The 19,517-nt window shown below is 36.3% G+C and overlaps 1 protein-coding gene across 1 annotated transcript in view; it reads left to right on the forward strand.

Moving 5' to 3' along the window:
- CPLANE1 (ciliogenesis and planar polarity effector complex subunit 1) overlaps positions 1 to 19,517 on the forward strand; it is a 58,002-nt gene extending 38,485 nt beyond the window's left edge. Inside the window, exons 36-54 of the mRNA XM_068928056.1 lie at positions 501 to 621; positions 1,665 to 1,719; positions 2,879 to 2,983; positions 3,467 to 3,559; positions 4,936 to 5,042; positions 5,295 to 5,490; positions 5,763 to 6,007; positions 7,576 to 7,669; positions 8,342 to 8,506; positions 10,515 to 10,545; positions 11,679 to 11,726; positions 11,965 to 12,096; positions 12,967 to 13,132; positions 14,550 to 14,611; positions 15,043 to 15,207; positions 16,394 to 16,506; positions 16,850 to 16,933; positions 18,354 to 18,523; positions 18,961 to 19,517. Of these exons, the coding sequence (XP_068784157.1) occupies positions 501 to 621; positions 1,665 to 1,719; positions 2,879 to 2,983; positions 3,467 to 3,559; positions 4,936 to 5,042; positions 5,295 to 5,490; positions 5,763 to 6,007; positions 7,576 to 7,669; positions 8,342 to 8,506; positions 10,515 to 10,545; positions 11,679 to 11,726; positions 11,965 to 12,096; positions 12,967 to 13,132; positions 14,550 to 14,611; positions 15,043 to 15,207; positions 16,394 to 16,506; positions 16,850 to 16,933; positions 18,354 to 18,523; positions 18,961 to 19,101 (2,293 nt within the window). The 3' untranslated portion in view covers positions 19,102 to 19,517. The remainder of the gene's footprint in view (positions 1 to 500; positions 622 to 1,664; positions 1,720 to 2,878; positions 2,984 to 3,466; positions 3,560 to 4,935; positions 5,043 to 5,294; positions 5,491 to 5,762; positions 6,008 to 7,575; positions 7,670 to 8,341; positions 8,507 to 10,514; positions 10,546 to 11,678; positions 11,727 to 11,964; positions 12,097 to 12,966; positions 13,133 to 14,549; positions 14,612 to 15,042; positions 15,208 to 16,393; positions 16,507 to 16,849; positions 16,934 to 18,353; positions 18,524 to 18,960) is intronic.

Genomic DNA, 19,517 nt, shown 5'->3' on the forward strand with positions numbered 1-19,517 from the left:
AAACTTTTAAAATGGGTCTTCGTTTTGAAAGGCTCACTGGTAACTTACACCTCATACCTTTGAAATCAGTGGGAGAGTTTACAACAGCTTCAAAGGAATGGAGATTGGACGTAATTTTGTTTGAGAAGGTTAACATAGTAAATATTAGTAAAGACACAGCAGAAGCAGTAGATCATTAGAGCATCCAGTGGCTTTTGCTTTTACCAGGAGAACAGGAAGAACGTTGAAGTGGGGAAATGTTTTCAAGGAGCTATTGCTTTTATAAGGTGTTACTACAAACAATCATCTCTGCAACTAGGAGACAATTTTTTTATATCTGTATGTGTGGTTGAAGGTGTGTTTGTCTCCTGGCTATTTGCTATGTCCCGTTTCTGAAATGATTTGCTGGGTACCTTTATTTCAGTATATATTTCTTAATAGTAATTTTTCTTACAAAACAATGATAGATATTTCTATTACTAAAAGGCAGTATTTTTTATTTGTAATTAATGTATTGACAGGTGTGATGAGAAACAAATGAAAGGGGAGGAGGAAAAGAAGAAACCAAGTGTGACCTTCCGCCCAGATGACTCCGTCATCAGTATTAGTGATACAGAGATGGTTGATAAATCAGAGATGGGGGTATAAAAAAATATTTTTCCTTTGCTTTTCTCCACTCAGACATTAAAAGGAGAAACGGGAAGCAAACTGTAAACCAAAACAATCACATCTTTTCCACGTTCTCCCTAGAAATGGTATACACCTTTCATTAATATACTTGCATTTCCTGTAAACAGGAGATTCGGAATGGAAAAGAGAGTCCAAGTTTGCTTCTTGTTTTTTTCATATGAATGTTTAAAATAGGAGGTAACTTCTGCCTTACTGATACAAATCTTTAAAACTGGGACATGAACTTGTCTGTTTTCTTAGCATGTTTGTCAGTATGTACATATAGAAGGTAAATGTATATGCAAACACTTAACAGCTAGAGAAAATTTTTAGCCTAGCAGTAATTCTAGGAGAAATGTTCCAGGCTTTATTCTTTTCACATGACTAAACGACTATTTAAGAGGCAGGGGTGGGGAGCAAGAAGTCTCAATTTATCTCAGCTGCTTGACTGAGATTGAGTAACCTCATGTTAGGTTTTGACTTAACGCACTTTTTCTGTTTGTTTGCTGAGGTCTTTTTGACATCTTTTAACATCTTTGAGTTATACTTACCCTTACTAGATTTAAAGTCGGGGGCGTTCAGTACCCAGAATAGCAGCCTCTATTTCTGGACTGTACCATACTTTCTTTGAGATTTCCCAATCCAGCACAGCAGTTGGAGAGCCTCATCACTGCTGGGAGATGCTACTTATGGTATAGCAGAGGTAGCATGTTTCATACACTCAAAGAAGAATGAGGAATTTTTATAGTGTCACTTTCAGGTTACTAAGGATCCCCCTCAAGATACGTAATGGGAAATAATGATACATACTCAGTTATTCCACAAAGCAAGAAAGAATAAGCACAATAAGAAAGAGGGTAGGAAAGGTATGTTACAATGATTTTTTTTTTGTTTTAATCGCCACTCGAAGGAAATATATTGGAATTTTAACAGCATCAGGAAATCCTGTAATTGTCATTGGATTTCTTCTTTTTTTTTTTTTTTTAAGATTATTCTTTTTTTTTTTTTAATATTAGGATCAACAAGCAAAAGCTGCCTCTTACCTTGGAGGTGATTTCTTCATTTCCCTGGGTAAGTACAAGTGTTTTTAATACTTGTGGTGCTTAAATAAAATAAATTGAGTAGTAGTTTTTTAAATATCGAAAGAAAATTCTATAATAACAAGACATCCAGATGTAGTAACTCAATATTGTAGTCTGTGAAAATACAAACGACAACATCATGGCTTATGGGATCTTTCCACAGAAAATAAGGAAGTCCTTTCAAGATGCACAACAGAAATTCAGTTCTCTTTTTGGGACAGGTATTTTTCTGAGATGGGGGGGGAAGAGAGCTGCAGGCAAATTTAAGGTCTCATATCCATGAGAATAATTCCACTCAGAATAATTCCACTATTTTAAGCTTCCTTAAAAGTGGTAATATTATAATTATGTATATATAGGACAGACAATGGACTTTGTAATGGAAAACAGATTCCAAGTTTACTTTTTGTTTTTTCTATGGACAGTAAAAAAGAATAAGAGTATGTTGGGTGAATTTCAGTAACTAAGGTTCACAGTGATCATGGTTCATGTGATTGAGCAGAAGAACATTGTAAACAATATTCTCAAATTTTAAATCAATGTTGTGTGTTTTACTCTTCCAATTTTATTTGCATGCATATTCTAATTACATGAAACTTAAAAAAGCTCTTATATTAACTTTTAACATAATCTTTCTAGCTTGCAAAAAGAGCATGCTCATAGAAAGATTTTCTTCTTTCTATTACAGTAACTCAGCATTATATTTAGTCTTACTAGGGGAAAAAAACTGGATCCCATTCTCTGAAATTGGGCGCTGGAGAAATACTGCCTTGTAAAGCGCTGTAAAAACAGTAGAAAGAAAGCAAAGATATACATGATCTAAATATTTACCACTCTAAAAATATAACACAAACTCCAGTTTTACAACATATTACAATATTCTGTTTAAAAATTACAAGTCCAAACTCAGCCTTGATTTTAACATTGTAAGTTTCAATACAGTTGCATTTGTTTGCACACAATAGGTAGTGCAGAACTTTTCTCAGTATCATTCATGAAATATATTTAGTGAAATGTTAAAATTTTCTGTCAGAAATGGAAATAAAAATATTATTAGAGCTTTTGATTTTGAGCTAGAAATATGAGAAAGCAGTGATTTTAATTCTTCCTCTCATTATGGATAACTATTGCATGTTATCGCATTTTAGACACAGTGGGAGAAGCATTCACTACTTCAACAGACCTACATTACATGGCTTCTACAACAAAAAAACCTGCAGAAACTCAAGATGCAAGTACAAATACTGATCCAGGTAAGTGCTACCTGTTTGGGCTCCTGCAACCAGTTATTTCCAGTATTGCTTCTTGTTAATTGCAGTATTTGGTCAGTTTCCAAAATGGAGTAACTTTTTAGAGGGAAAACCAGTTTGTGGTGCTGTAACTTTTTGTTTCAAGAAGCTATTAAAATACAAGGTATCAGAATACAAATTAAAAAATTATTAGCTAAAATTAATTATAAATTTTAAAAAATTATTGATGCAGTTATTTAAGAGGATCCATATGCTGTCTGTGAGCCAAACCTGCTGTGAAATTTTCTTGGAAGCTCCTTTTAACTTGGTTTTATCCATATAGATTTTCGGCACTGTTTCACATATGACTGAAATTGCTTCCCTATCTCTTCCCCCCAAATTTTGTTTGATATTAAGCTGAAAAATCAGAAACGTGTTGAAACGATGCCATCAGCCTCTTGCCTTTCCTTAGATTTACCCTTTTTGTTTTTCTTTTTTCTCATCAAGTGCCCAAATCGTATCAGGATGTTGGAACTGATGCTAGAAATTTGGTTTCTGAAGTTGGAAAAAGTCAGTCATTCATGTCAGTTCCTGTACCAGGTGTGGCTTATGTCTTTCTCTCCTTTGTTTATGGATTGTAATATTTTTTTTTGTACATGACGTAGCTTAATGCAGGGTATAGATAAGGCACTTAATTTATCCTATTTGTTCTTGAAACCTAATGTGAAATAATAACAATATTGTATATGAAAAGTTTGGCTATGTCTGTGGGTTTTTTGTTTGTTTGTTTTTTAATATAGTGCAGTGGACCCATACTTTTTGTATGTCTGTATTAGGAGATATGTTTGTGGATTTTTCACTTGGTTTCTTAAGGATTTTATTGTCTGTAAGCTTACGCATGAAAGTCTCGAAATAATTATTTGTAGCAATTTCCTTAAGCTGACACCAACAAGAGAGGCCAAAACTGCTATCCTCAGAGATACTAATTCTGAGGAAGAGCTTAGTCGTTTTGTAATGTGTGTGCGTGGTGGTAGATGACTGGCCAACCTGCGAGTGTGTGGTGGCTAGCCTGTCAGCATACGTGCTGCTCCAAACTCACTGCATGTGTTCCTCAGTCTTCCAGAACTGGGGCTACTTTAGACCGAGAGGATTGAGCAATGGGGTGTTAGGACGAAGATCACAGTTCCACATGAAATCAAGCTCTATTAGCTCCACTGATTACACAGCTGTTGCACATATCTGTTAAGTTGTGTAGTAGCTATATGTTTAAGTATCAGTGTTCCATTCTTAGACAAGAGTTTTCTTCCTAATCAGTTGTCTTTTGGTTTAGTTTGTAAAACATAAAATAACAAGGTAAACGTGTGGGGGGGGGGGGGAAGGGGGAGGGGGTGGTAAAAAGGATGATTTATTTTATTTTGGCTTTTTGTACCCCCATTTTTAACTCCTCACTAAACTGTACTGCTTAAGATTCATTACTTAAGTTTATTTTCCCTATGCTAGCCCATGAGCATTCTTTACAGGTAATTTTTCCTTTCTTTCAAAGCCAGCATTGCTTCATTTGGAAGATTATTTTACTATACTGTTTACTTCTTTGCAAATGGTTTACCAAAGATTTTTCTAGCAAAATAGTACCTTTTTCTGGATCAAGTGAAGACATTTTTTTTTTTTTTTTAAGTATTCAGAACAGATTTGGAAATGATTTGCCATTTATACTGTAGCATGTTGCTTTGGTTTTAATCCTTCGAGTGGTTTTTTGCTAATTTATCACAAAAATGAAAAATAAATAGTAATAGATTTTGTTATATACAAACATTAAAGAAACCTATTAAGCTACATTATTTATCCTTATTTTTAAACATTGCTGATCAAAGCTTTTCTTATTGTTTAGAGAATGCAGACCGGTTTCCAAACAGTTTGTCTAAAGTTTCAGGTTTTTTACTGTAAATATAATTCTGATAATTATTCTTTTCTTGTAGAATCATTAAGTGTCCCTGAGATGTTACCACAAGACATGTATTTATACCTCCCCACTGAAGAGAATGAGACACCTTTACCACCTTCCTTGTCTGATGCACCTGATGTGGTTAGTGATGCAATAAATATATGGTTAAAATACACTTAAAATATGCTATTTGTCACATGAATATCACATGAATTTTGATTCTTCGTATCTGGATAGCTCAGTTGTATAATACTGTAGAAAAAATGCAGTTATTCTCTCTTTGAAATAAAAAGTCTCAACTCAAAGTGGTAAGAGGTAAGCACAGGAAATGATTAACAGTTTGCTACTCAGACCACATACTGTATAATTCTTCATGATCTTGTTCTTGTTTAGAATGGACATAAATATATCAATGTGATTGACATTGAGGACAGTGACCTACTTAAAGTTTTGCCCGTCATACCTGAATCTGCAGAAGAGACAGTTACTACACAGCGAAATGAGGAGTTTGAAATTTCGTCTTCTGCAACACTTCATCACATGATAGATTCTGTTACTAGTATACCACCTGAGGAGTTTCAGAAGAAAGGTAAACCATCTTTTTTTTTTTTAATCAGAAAAAGGCTATATATTTTGATTGTAGTATCCTTACCTGCCACAGAAAAACTCATGGCCTTTCCTCCACTCACATCCTACTTCTTTAGTCTTATCGATCGAAACATTCATACATTTAACCTTTTCATGATGATCCTTAACTGCCAATAGATGTTACGTATAGTAAGCTATCCCTAATCATTTTCAGTACTTAAATGTTTGTAGTTAGTTCTGATATGCTGGTGCACTCTCTTTTTTTATTTCAAGACAATCATCTCAAGAATGTATCAATCCAAATACAAAAGGAAGATAAAACGTCTAATTCTGCTAGAGATGATATAACTTGGAACATGTTACATGAGGATGCCAGAACTTTTTGTTCTTCAGGGCTGCCTGCCAAAATAATTGGCAAAGAATACTTTTCCACAAAGTTGCAGGAAATGGATATACAGCTACAGACACTTCAGAACATAGCAGAAAACATGGAGAAGGATTTCAGCAATACTAGACTGGTGAGTTCAGACTGCTAGCCTTTGTGGCTGAAATAGTTCCTATTTCCTCTTTAATTAAAGACAAAATTTAGATTTTTGGAATGACGTGTTTTCAAGCTTGCTTAGTATATGTTGAGAGAGAGAATAGTGTACAATTCTTTCATATTTAGTGCTGAATCTGTTGGCTCCCATAGTTACTTAGAGTAGACCGCATGCTTGCCAGACTGACAACGTTCTTATTGAATGAGCACAGTATATGCAATTTCCCTAGAACTGGGAGGGTGGAATCGCCCAAAACTTCAGACGCAGCAAGAGATCTTTTTAGCAAAGATTTCTGCCATTTTGCTTCTGCAAAATATTATGAGACTATTTCTGGAAACTGTTACTATTTATTTTATAAAATATTTATATTGTTTGCATTTTAATAAATCTAAATATATAAATAAAAATAAACATATTTTGGACATAGTGCATTTGGGTGGTCTTATACGTAGTTCAGGAAATACTGTTTTATAAGCTGTGACAAAAATCTGATAAGAAATTAAAAATTGGCAACAGAATCTGGCTTCTTAATGCTGCATTTAATTTCCTAAAAAATTCAGGTGTGATTTACTTTACATTTCTGCGAAACGGGGAATGTTCGTAATATTTCTTCCTCTTACTTTGAAATTTTAATGAAGTTTAGAACACCATGGGAGTGACTATTTTAAGCATTAGCCAATAGGTTCTGATTTTACCTAGCTGGTATAAAATTTTCTTATTTTCTTAGCACACTAAAAAAAACTAAGCCAATTTCCACTTCTTGGGGAACTGGCTTAATACTGAATGAATTCAATATTACTTTGTGTAATTTCACAGCGTTTACTCTTTATATAGTCATTCGAAATGATAGTGTCCATTCCCTGCCCTCCCGAATATTCACAGAAATGTAAGGACCTCAATGTGTCACCTGCAAACAATTATTGCACGGACCTGGTTCGCTTAATCACTTAAATCGTTCCTCCAGGTGATTATCTAATCTGCTTTTTAAAAGCATGCAGTGAAAAAAATCTGACGTGCCCTCTCTTTGTTCCATCATTTTGCTGCACTTAAGGATTAAAAACTTCTTCTGAATATCTAGCCCACATCCTGTTCACTGAAAATAAGCTGATTTTCTATTTTGCCCTTCTTTCAGTGCACACCAGTTCATCATTATTCCTTTTGTAACAATTTCTTATGTATTGGAAATCAGTTATATGTAAGAATACTGATAAATCAATTGTCTCAACCTGGGATAGTCAGTTTTAGTTTTCACTTTCTATTTTCGCTTTCTGGAAACTCTTGACTTAGGAAGAATATGGATTTTTTTTATTTTTTTATTTTTTAGAAAAAATACATTAAGAAACTGTTTAAATGAAAAAGTCTACTTGAGCTACTTTGATTCCTGAATAATTTTCTTTGTTTTGATTAGGGATACTTCAGTAAAATACTTACGTGCTTCTGAGAAAAAAAGTGTATGTAAAGCAATCTTTGCAAGAATATCTGCTATGTAATTGTCAGAAATACTTTGAAGAATATATTGTTAATGGGTTTTGCTGCTTCATTCATAGCTAGTGAAAATAATAGAAGATTTTGAAATGGCTGCCAATGCAGACCTTGGTGCTCATCCCTCAATCTCTGAAGGTGCTGGAATCATTGGTGATGGTACGTGTTCAGTTAACTGAAGGATGGTAAACTTTGGATTGAAACTTGGCAAACTTTTTTTTTCCACTGAAGTGTAACGCTATGACAAAAAATATATTGAAAAATGCATCAAACATTTACAAATTGAAAGAAAATCAAAGGTAGAAAATTTGAGTAATGTTATGAATAATGCCTCAGCCGAAATATACTTGAAAATATTTATATACTTTAATCTTTTCCAAAAGCATAGTACGGGACCTGGTCTTCAGTTTTAAAGATGATAGTATATATTTCTGTTATCTCATAAAACCGAAGTTGGTGCTTTTGAGGGCTTTGCTTGCTGATAAATGGATGTGAAGTTTGCTCTTTGTATGTAATGAAACTTTTTTCATATGTCTTTGGTGGCTATGTATTTTAATATCTTCTCATCTTAATAAAAGCTTACATCTACTTAACTGTTTGCTAGAACTGGTGTATTGAATAATTTATTGTTAGCATAACAATTGATTGTAGTATATACTTACTTAGAGCTGCTATACTTTGCCAAGGAGCCCCTGAAAATTATAACTTCAAATTGGTCTAGGTTGGAAACATAACTAAATGTGGCACTAACGCAAGCTATGTGAGTTTTTGCATTATGTTTTTGTTCATTGGTCTATGTTAATTACTATGTTGTTTTTTCCACGGGATCAGAACATTATTCGACAGGCCTGATTTTTGCAGATGTTATGGATGATGAAAAGAAAGGGTTAAAACTGGAACATCCTGTACCCAGTTATACGACATTGGAAGTGCCCTCTTCTGCCTCTGCAGCTTCTGCTTCTAACTTTCCCAGTGGCATAAAGTCGTCATGTGCTGGTATCATTTTTATATTTATTTTTCCCTTTTTCTCCTTTTAAAGATGAGCAAACCTTTTCTCCCTTGTATTAACACTTTCTCATTACTGTTGAACAGAATGTTGTGTGATGCTAATGAGCATTTTATGTTGTATGGTGGTACAGTGTCACTGAACTTCAAAAACAGTTCAGCAGTGAATTATGCTTGTACTCAAATTTACTCCATCTGCAATGTTATTGAAGGAAAGTTAATAGCTTTGGGTGTAATTCTGAAGCCGTTCACTATGCTGTTTCGTAATTATTTACTGAAGTAGTACCATGAATCTAAACAGGCACAGTGCCACAGAACACTCATACCTTCCTCCCATAGCTGTCTTTATCATCTGTGGTGTTCTCCTATATGTTAGAGATGAGATTTCAGTTAAATACAGTCCACCTAAGCAAAATAAATTGTTTTATATCACTACGTGGTAACTACTAGCTATGTCATAAAACATTATTTCATGAGGTCTCATTTCTTTTTGCAAGCTTAATACTGCATTTGTAGTTATGAAGACTACAGTAGCATTAAAAGAAGGAGGAAAATTCACTGTGCAAGCAATGTATTCTGTATGTTTGAAAATGTAGGCTATCATATTTTATCTGTTTCCTGTATGGCTTGCTTTCAAGCTTCTAGTAATTATGTATACAGTTGGTGTGTTTTGTGTGTGTGTATATATATAAAATATTATATATTTTATAATTATAATATTATATCTATTATATTATATGTAATTAATATATATATATATTATAATATGTATATAAATATATTATATATATTTGCAAAAATGCATTTGCCAGTCATGTTTTCAGCAGTCTACCTTAAAGGGTATTAAAACATAGTTCATATATCTGCATGTAGCAGCAGTGAAACTCAAATGATGTGCACAGCTAGATAAATTATATAAATATTACAACATTTATAGTTGCCCCTTTAAATACAAACCTGTTATTTGCAAGCTAAGAAAACTGTAGGTGATACTGAGTTACAACTGTAATTTGATGAATGAGTACAGTTTAGCTTAGGAAGGATGATGGTGCTCTTGTCCGCAGCTCTCTGTTCTACCCACACTGTCTACGCATCTGTGCTATTCAGAGTCACAGAATGGTTGAGATTGGAAGGGACCTCTGGAGATCGTCTAGTCCAACCCCACTGCTCAAGCAAGGCTACCTACAGCTGGCTGTCCAGGACTGTGTCCAGACAGCTTTTGAATATCTCCAAAGGTGGAGACTCCACAACCTCTCTGGGCAGCCTGTTCCAGTGCTTAAATTTGTTCCAGTCACCCTCACAGTAAAAAAAGTTTTACCTTAGATTCCGATAGAACTTCCTATGTTTCAGTTTGTGCCCATTGCCTCTCGTCCTGTCGCTGGGCACCACTGAAAAGAGTCTGGCTCAGTCTTCCTTACACCCTCTCTTCAGATATTTATTATACATATTGATAGGATTCCCTACTCAATCTTCTCTTCTCTGGGCTAAACAATCCCTGCTCTCTCAGCCTTTTCTCATATGAGAGATGCTCCAGTGCCTTAATCATCTTTGTAGCCCTTTGCTGGACTTGACTTTGTTCTTCAGCCACACTCCCTGAATCCCTGCAGTTCATAGCCTGGCTTTTTTGAGTAAGTGGAAATTGCTTATTTTCCATAAAAAGCTGTACAGTTAATCAGAAGGGATCAGAAGCTAACTGAAGTAGCATTAAAAGGAGGAGGGATAGGGCAGGGCAGAAAACTGACAACAGTGACCTCATCTTCCCACTAAAACTATCCCTGCCGGTCAGGGAGCTGTTAATAAATGTTCTCTGAAGACTCTGTATTAATGTGGCTGTAGATCACAGGACATTAAGACTATGTACAATATTCATTTATTTTTAAGGTGAACATATTCAGGTCCACATATTTCTGTGTGTTATCCCTCAAGCTGTTTAATATATGTATTGTTAGCTTGTTTACAAATATGCAGTTTTTATTAACAGTGGCTGTTTCTTTTTCAGACTTTCATGTACATGAAGAATTAACTCGTAGGTATGTGTTTTGACAAAACTGATGATTTGGTTGAAAATTAGTTTATTTTAAACTCCTACCAAAAAGGGGACTCTCAGTGTAAAACTGTCACTTATGTAAAAGTTCAAACATTAGTTTTCAAACTGAATGGAAGCCTATTTATTAGCCAGTTTTAGAAACTCATTCTGTAGTGTCTGTTTGGTAGTGCCTGTTAAATTTGTTTTATCCAAAGCATTCTGTTGATCATTCAAAACTGCCTTCTACTTAAAAGCAACGGAGTTGTTAACGTAGAATGTCTGTGTGCGTTTGTTGATGTTTCTCCTATTTGCAAAATCTTGCCTACGGAGGATGACTGCCACTAGAAATTACCATATGAACAATGTAGAGCAACAGACTGAAGATTTCAAAAGTGGAATGATTTATCCATTAAAGGGAAATGGGCTGGCATACATACTTTAAGCTGTTAACTGCTGCTTATCATCTGGATCCAGCTTTGCAGGGGAAAAAAGTAGCTGGCTTCCATGTCTTGCTAATCATTCTGCTTACAGTTAATTCCTTAATAAATATTACCTAAAGCATAGTGGTAAAATGTATGGTTTAGGTTATTGTTTAAATATTTTAAGCCAAACTGGTTGTTGTGACTGAAGCAGATTACGGAGTGATTACATGACTTTGAGGAGGGGGTGTGAGGCCATCTTTAGCAGATCATGATTTTACCCAAAGGAGTGACTCGAAGTAACTGTAGCTTACAGTAGTAAGCTACATGTAGATTTAGCTTTTCTTGAGAGCGATTGATTAAAATAGAGGAGAGAAATGTGCAGAATTCAGGTAAAACCACTCTCGCACTCACGCTGGTCCTTGGTGCTCAGCTGGCTGGGTCAAAAGGTCCTTGAGAGTCAGGGTTCCTGAAACAGGCAGTGTCCTGCAGCTTCAGCTCAGCATGTGCAGCAATACAAGCCCTGTGGGTGTTCCTAGCCGCCTGGGCTGCCACCCTGAGCCTCCTCAGGGGCAGCTCTGCTCATGTCCACCCTAGTGGACCTCAGGTAGTCCATCTTGGGCTAGGGCCATGTTTCCTGATGCTGCATTCAGACCCCTCTTTGCTGCCAGGCTCCTCACATTAGCGAGATCTCACTCATTCTGTCTCATTCACACAGGAGAGTGACAAAATTTGCCGCCTGCGGGATGACAGTGAAGCTAATAAGGTGATGGCTGGTAACTTTTTAAAGACAGTGCATTTGCACACTCCCTTAATGTATTGTTCTGTGTGTAGTAACACAATGAGATGTTGGGGAGAAAGAAAATTCAGTCTAAAGGATTTTGGTAAAACAACATGGATGTTCTCATTTTGAGTGTAAACGGAAGGATTTTTAGCTTGTTGTTCTTAGAAGCATATTCTACTTTAAATCAGTAACAATTTCTTTCCCCTCCCCCCTCTTTAAGATCTTCAGAAGATCCCCTGCAAATTACTGGCCTGAGTGGTGTTACTGACGTCATTAATGATCTTATAGAGGAAGGTGGTGTCTCTCCGATGGAGCTGGGCTTTACACAAATGCAAGCTAAGAAAATCTGTAGGTAATAACACAGCTGTTTTTATTATATATTGATTAAATAATCCTAACTCTGGTTATTCTCCTCATAGCTTTAACCCTGCTAAATCACACATTTGCTTACATCAAGTATTGAGTTGATTGATGTTAATAGGACCAGTATTAGAACTGGTAATTGGCCGCTCTTTTACTGGCCTTTATTGTAAAACGCGCTAATTGGTATGTTTTTGGTATTTGGCTTAAAGTTCTTTCCTTCCTAGTTGCTTGTACCTGCTCCTTCTTCTACCAGGCATAGGCTGGTGCACAACTCTGCACATACAGCCAATTCAGTTCAGCCAAGGGAACATGAGCCTCCTAAAGCAGTTCTGATTGGCAGAAGAGAAATTTCCTGTCAGTGGCAGATCAACTTCAGAAGCTCTCCGTTAACAGAACTTTCTGTAGAAGACTGGGAGTGTTTAAGTTTATACCTTAAATAGAGAAGTTAATGTTTTTAAAATAACTTTGTATCGTTACACAAATAGACTTGTGAAGGAGCTTGTAGGTTGAGGGAGGGAACAGAAAACATGATTTAAAAAAAAAAAATCAGACCAGAGAGATATTAAGACTGTTATACTGTACAATTAATAATCAAAGCTCATACCAATATGACTTCCAGATTTTATTGTGCCAGTTATCCTGTAAAGACAGTAACACACAATCACTATAAAAAAAACTTTGGTTCTGTTATTTGAGTGAAAATGACATATAGAATGAAAGCTTTAGGGAACATCTTGGAAATTATTTGCATGCCAGGATGTTTATTACATTTTACAGAATTTTAAGCGCTTTGGTACACTGTCATAGTTTACAATTTAAAGGATGTGATAGATTGCGTCTCATTTACCTCTGCTCTCAGGAGCCATGATTCTGCTGCTGGACACCATCAAAAAACAGAAAAGGAGAAGAAAGAGATACGAGCATGGATGAAAAGAAAGCGAAAGGAAAGACTGAGAGAATATCTGAAGAAACTGGATGAGCAAAGACAGAAAGAGCATAATCCATTCAATTTAAGAAAGAATATGGTAAGCATACTGGTATCTTGAAGAGTAACTGTTAGGTATTGTACAAGTACTGATGGCTCAGTTTAAGTCTGATAAAAGCTCTTAGTGATTTTTTTTTTTTTTCTGCATTAATATTGATTTTTTTAAAACTTTTTTAGAAATCTTGTTGGGACTGCCCGTAATTGTGTCAGAAGTGATCAGTAAGCGAAGATACTACAGTGTTTCTGTCAGGCTGCCGTAATGATGGTGGCAGTTATGACTTGTCTGCCGGATGTAGAGTCGGGAAGTATAATCCCTGCTCTAACTATAATGGAGACAGCTGTAATGTTCTCCAAGAAAAGATTTATTTTGATAAGGATTGGGAACGACAGGCGTTGTAAAGAAGTGTTTAATCTTTGTTTGATCTTTCCCAAAAAGAAAACATAATGAATTTTAAAAGCCCAGTTCAAGTGCCAACATCTTTTATGACGGTGATAGGATACTGAGGGCAGCAGCCATCCTTGTCATTCGTATACACAGATGTGTATGCAATTATGGATGGTCAGCAGAAATATGAGAATCTGGCATCTATCTCGAGTTTCTGAAGAAATGTTTTTGTCCAAGTTTCAACACAGACCACAGGTTTTTTTTAATTACTGAAAGTACATTGATGGCCTGATACATCGCTTCTGATCTGCACTGGGCTGGCAATAACTGAAGGAAAAAAAAAAAGTACAAAAGCAGTTAAGAAATAATTTCCTAATCTGTAATATGTCATAAAATTGATATTTGTCACCTGGAAATAATTTCCTAATCTGTAATATGTCATAAAATTGATATTTGTCACCTGGATATCTTCAAGACCTGAAAAGACACCACTGAGTCTGGGGGATCTCCATGATTGCAGGAGTAGAAACAGAGGCCCACAGCGCCTATATCCCCGTAATTTGTACTGATCAACAGAACGCAGGGTTTTCTTTAAATTCATTGATGCTTTTGTTATAGCATTTGCTCCTGAAATCATTAGCTTTCGTTACAAAAATAGCCTAAAAAAATTCAAATTGTGCTCTAGCAAACAAGTCAAAGTGCAACCTTTCCTTGTTTTTTAAATTAATTACTGTTAGGAAAGTACATTGGCTTTTAGGAAGCTGACTTGTGAGGACATCTGAAACCTTGAGCTTGACAACGATGACCTCTCCTTAAGAATATGAAAATTTTAAGCGTATGAGCTATGGAGGGCGGCAGTGGAGGCTTCCAGTATGTTTTTAGAGCTTAGGAGTTTATACAGACAACCTTTACTGAATCTCCTGGTAGGGCTATATGCTTTCATATTATTTTTTGTTTTAGCTGGAGAGCATCTTAAACAGTATCTTCAAGCCAAATAGATCCAAATATTAAAGGTTGGAGGTTGGACAGTACACAATAAATTAATGATTGTTTGCTATACTTTCTTTTACAGCACTGTAATCTTACTTCAAAGGAAATTAAATTGATGCAGAAGAAGAAAGAAGAAAAAGACAAGTAAGTTGCTATAAATGTAACCTGTGGTTTTCTTATTTGTATGCTAGTCTTCCAGTCTTAAGGAGGAGCTGATTATAACTATCTTGACTGTGAAATTTCGTGGCTTTTCGACCAAAAGCATGAACAATTCATGTTTGCTTTGCTATTTAGGAAAAGTCAGAACGTTTTTCATCTTTTATATTCTTCATTATCCAAATACCTATTTTTTTTTTTAAAGATTGACTCATTTGTTCTGGCAAATAAATGCTTTATGTTTTTGCTAATCATCTTAACAGGGATAGTATATGTCCTATGGAATTGCAAAAGGATGTCCTTCTGTACTGGCTAACAAATAACCCTAGAAAAAAATACTGAAGAATCCACAAGCCAGTTTTAGTTAAAGGAGTGCTAGCATGAATTAATCTGTAATGCCATGCTTACTTTCTCTATAGAGCCCTCTTATCTGAACATCACAGTATGAGAGTATCGCAAGCACTTTTCCTAATGAATGAAATGTTATCTGAAACAGCGGTGTTACCTGGAAATGAACATAGACCGTTGTCCAAGACAAGATCACTTCAGGAGTACAGAAAACAGCATATTGCATCTACTAACAGGTAGCAACTGTAAGCATTAACTCTGCTTTGATGTAGTGGCCTCTTTACCACACTTGACCACAAGGCATAGTGCTACTTGGTGTAGGATTAGCTTGAGAGAAGTTTTATATTATGGCAGAATCAAAAATACACTTTATAGAAGGGTCTGAATCAGAGGAGTCTTGAATTCCTGAACCAATCTTCTTAAAACTGCTAGAGCAGAATCTTGGAGGGAGTCTTAAAAGTGGTTGTGATTTGCCTCTTTGACCACAGAATCAGCCAACTCTAGTTAGAGCTGTTATCAGTGTCCTAACCCCCTCTGCTCAACAGCAATCAGGGTCCTGGAATGCAGCCAATAACATTGTTAATGATTTCGTTAGCATCTGGTAACAAGAAAAGTTGTTTTTGCAAGTAAACGTACTACTGCTCATACATATGGACTACGTACATTAGTTTTCAGCAAACCCTAGGAGATTCACTCTCTTCCTTTCTAATTTAAGAAGTATTCCTCATTTTTTCATTATTTAGAATTTTACTTCCTTGTTTTGCACTTTGCTTATTGCCTTTTGAGCAGATGGTGGTATCTGAGTATTACAAATTGGGAACTGTGTTCCTCTTGATAGTCTTAATGTCACAAATACATAATCTAGGTGTTTATTGCAGTATACTGTTTCTTCTACAGACAGTTTTGTCACCCAGAATAATAGGAGGAAGGTGGGTACTTCACATAATCCTGTAACTTCCAGACTCAGACATCTCTGCATCTCCCTTTTTAATAGGTGAAATTGGAGGATAAATCATTCAACTGGTTGCAGCGTTGCATAGAGCCTACTGGTGTCCAAGAGCAGTTCTGCCAACATCAGCCTTGCCAGAATCAGAAGTGCTAAGTAGTGCTTTCACACAGAAAGCCACGTTTAGGAGTGGTAGTAACTTCCAGCTAGTAAGTTTTGTTGGAGCTAAACCGGTTCTTTGTAAAGCCAGGTTCATAAGTCTTCACTGTGATCCCTAGCACTTCTGATTCTGGTGAGGCTTACTGGCCCCACAAGCACTGTGTGATGCTGATCTTGAGCTAAGTGAGCTGTAGAAGATTTTTGTGGCACTTTTGCCTGGTCTGAATAAGCCTTGTTAGATGCAAGTTGTGTGGATGAATGATATGTGGAGAATGGTGGTAAGTGTTTTTTGTTGTATTTTGTTTTTCTTCTTGTAGAAGGCATCCTAAGAGCTGCATTCTGTCGGAAAGGAGCAGGATTGCTGCCAAATCCAGCTTTGGTCAAACAAGACCCTGTTTCACCCCAGCTCTTGGTTTAGCGCAATCCAGGGGTAAGAACGTAATTTTCTTAATGAGTGCACGTAGTGAAGATCTTTTTTGAGTTACTACCAGATTTTGAGAGGGAGGAGTTTTCATTTCGATGCAGAAAATCAGACTCAGTCATAGAAGTCTCCTGGCCTGAGCATGCCAGAATTGTGATATCATTGGCCTGTCAAATAATGAGTTACCTTTTCTTATCATCCCTTTCCAAAGACCATAATAGCTTAATTTGCCATGGCAAGAGTACTGTGTAATCCAGGAAGCATATATATGTATGAAATTTTTGAAATATCTTTTGAGTAGATTTGCATCTACTGAATATATCAATAGAAGTTTTTTCTTTTGTCTTCCTAGGCAATACCACTATGCTGTTACAGAAAAGTACTTCTAGAGAAAGACCAAGACATGCAACAAACTGTCCTGTTAATTCTAGATACTGTAAGTTACAGAGATCAAAGACACAGTGCTGTTGAGCTATAGAATGTAGTGGAGCAATAAGACCCAGAGAACACATTTCATACATATTACATGCCTGGGTGGGATTTCTGCAAGACGGGCCTCAGATACAGTGTTAGTTTAGAGAGAAAAAAATTTTTTTTTCCATTGGAAACTTGTAAAATATTTTTAAAAAATCATCACCTTTGTTTACCTAATGAGATATTTTAGCCAGATGGCAGTTCCCAGATCGCTGCAACAAATATATCATATATTTCATGAGTCTCTGAAACAGATGTTATGAAGTCATAAGGCAAAGAGGACTGGACTTTCTTTTTCAGCTATAGACCACAGAGAGTTAGCAGTACAGGAGGTTGTATTGTGCTTCTTCCTTAACTTTTCTATGCTGCTTACTTAATGAGCTCTTTAAAATAGGAACTTTGTTATCCCTCTGTACAGTGTCTAGTTACAATACTATTTTGTCATAATTTTAGAATGGAAGAATATGACTGGATGAGATTTTTTTAAAAAAAGAAAACAGTTTTACTGATCCTTGTTCCCTATTCCTATCTGCGTAGGTCTGGATCCACCAAAGAGTTTACTCACCTAAATGTTTCTTCCTAATCAAACTAGGATTTGATTGAAACAGAAGCAGGACTTGATTATAAGGGCAGAATTTCTGAATCAGGCAGAAAAAGGTTGCGAGAAGGATCAGTGTGAAATTCAGGAAATAGTGTGGATTGATTCCATTCTCCCTTGCAGTAGAATTATGCTAGTGGCATAATAAAAATCCTGTTTGGCTAGCTAAATGAATTTGAGTTGGCAATACAGGAAAGGGAGAGCGGTGGTAAGCCAACGCGGATTTTTCCTGAATCACTTACCTCTACGCATGTGGAAGACCATTCTCCTCCTCTTTTCCAACATTCTTTTTTAAACTCATTTTAAAAAATACAGGTTGAGCTATCTCTGATCTCACCTCACTGTCTTGTATGTGTTTCTCCAGTGTAACCAACTTGCTGAGGGTTTCACTGAAGTTCCAAGCCTTCCAAGAGCCATATGGTTTCTGGAATCCGAGATTGATGTAGTTGTATTCCTCTATCAAATTACTCCTGATGTAGCAAAGTCCCTTTTGAATATGCCTGCCCTACAGGAGCTGGATGCTGTTGGCACCTTGCACAGTCCTTTTTTACTTAATATCCGGCCCTGGGAAGACTATTCAAAGTGTGAGGCTGGAAGGGACCTGCACCATTCTCCAGCCATCCTCCACCTCAGTTCAACGTAACATGGCATGCTGACGTCAGTAATTGACACGCAGGTTCAGTCCTTAGAACCTAGCGATGCTGTTCTTGGAGAAGTTTCAAGACATTTAGAACAAAGCAGCTGGAAATGTTACAGTGTTATAGTCGGCTTGTTTTCTTCTCAGTTTCTGAGTACAGAGCCAGCAGAACACCAAAACAAAAGCCTCCACCTGTTGCCTCTGCAGTGCAGACTGAAGATCTTGATCATGAGACTGAGCGAGATGTAGTAAGTCCTTGGAGTGTGCCTGATGATATCCAAAGAATACTTCGTAATACTCATGACTCCTTGTTTCAGGTAAGATGTCTTAATTATTTGAGGAATGATCTGATACCTATCATGTAACACTGATCCTTTGTTAATTTCTGCTGTGTTTAAAAAGCGATTCTCTGTCCAAACAGGGTGGGTGGAATAGATGCAGAGGGAAATTTGGGTGATTCAGGATTCACATCCTGATTGCACAGGTTAGGCCTACATTGTGTCCTTATAAGCAAAGTAATTCTTGTGGGCCTTGCAAATGAATATGCTTTATAACAACTGTATAGTCAGGTTGTCTGTCCAGGCAACAGACACTGGTGGGAGTGTGTAAAGAGGATTGTAACTTTCATTTATTGCAAAATTAGCAGATATATAATTTGATGAGGACATGTTTGAAACGAGCATGAACATTTTTACTGGCTTTATAGGGATCTTACATGCACTATGATTCAGCTCATCTTCTCTTCCTTCAATAGGTTTCTGCAGCTCGTACTGTTAGTTTCTCTCCTCTCGGCATTAATGATACTGATGGTGTTTCTGAAAGCACAGGAAGTATCCTCAGCAAACTGGACTGGAATGCAATTGAGGCTATGGTAGCAGATGTGGAAGATAAATGAACAAAATTTCTCTACTGCTGTGCATTTTCAAAGCAATTACCAGTGTTTAGGTTTGTTATTTTTAATAACCATTGCTGTACTTAAAAATGGATTGAACTTGTACTGGTTATCATCTTAAGCAGCACACAATGTCTCTCTACTTTCACACATGCCTGGACAAAGTTAAATTCTTTAACATGTAGTTTGTTTGTAGGATGCCTTCAGCTCAACAAGAACTAAGTGCTAAATGCACACCCATGGTTGTAAACAAGATCTTCTGCATCAGCAACTTTGCCTCTCAGATGCATAGTTTTGTTCTATTTTAAGAGCACTGCACAGCTGTTTTACCAGTTCAACGTGTAACATCTTTACTGATGGAGTGAATTTTGTAACTCAACAGTTGTGATAAACTGATTTAATAAAAGTGAACTTACTAA

Source organism: Struthio camelus, chromosome Z (assembly GCF_040807025.1).
Source record: "Struthio camelus isolate bStrCam1 chromosome Z, bStrCam1.hap1, whole genome shotgun sequence".
NCBI lineage: Eukaryota > Metazoa > Chordata > Aves > Struthioniformes > Struthionidae > Struthio > Struthio camelus.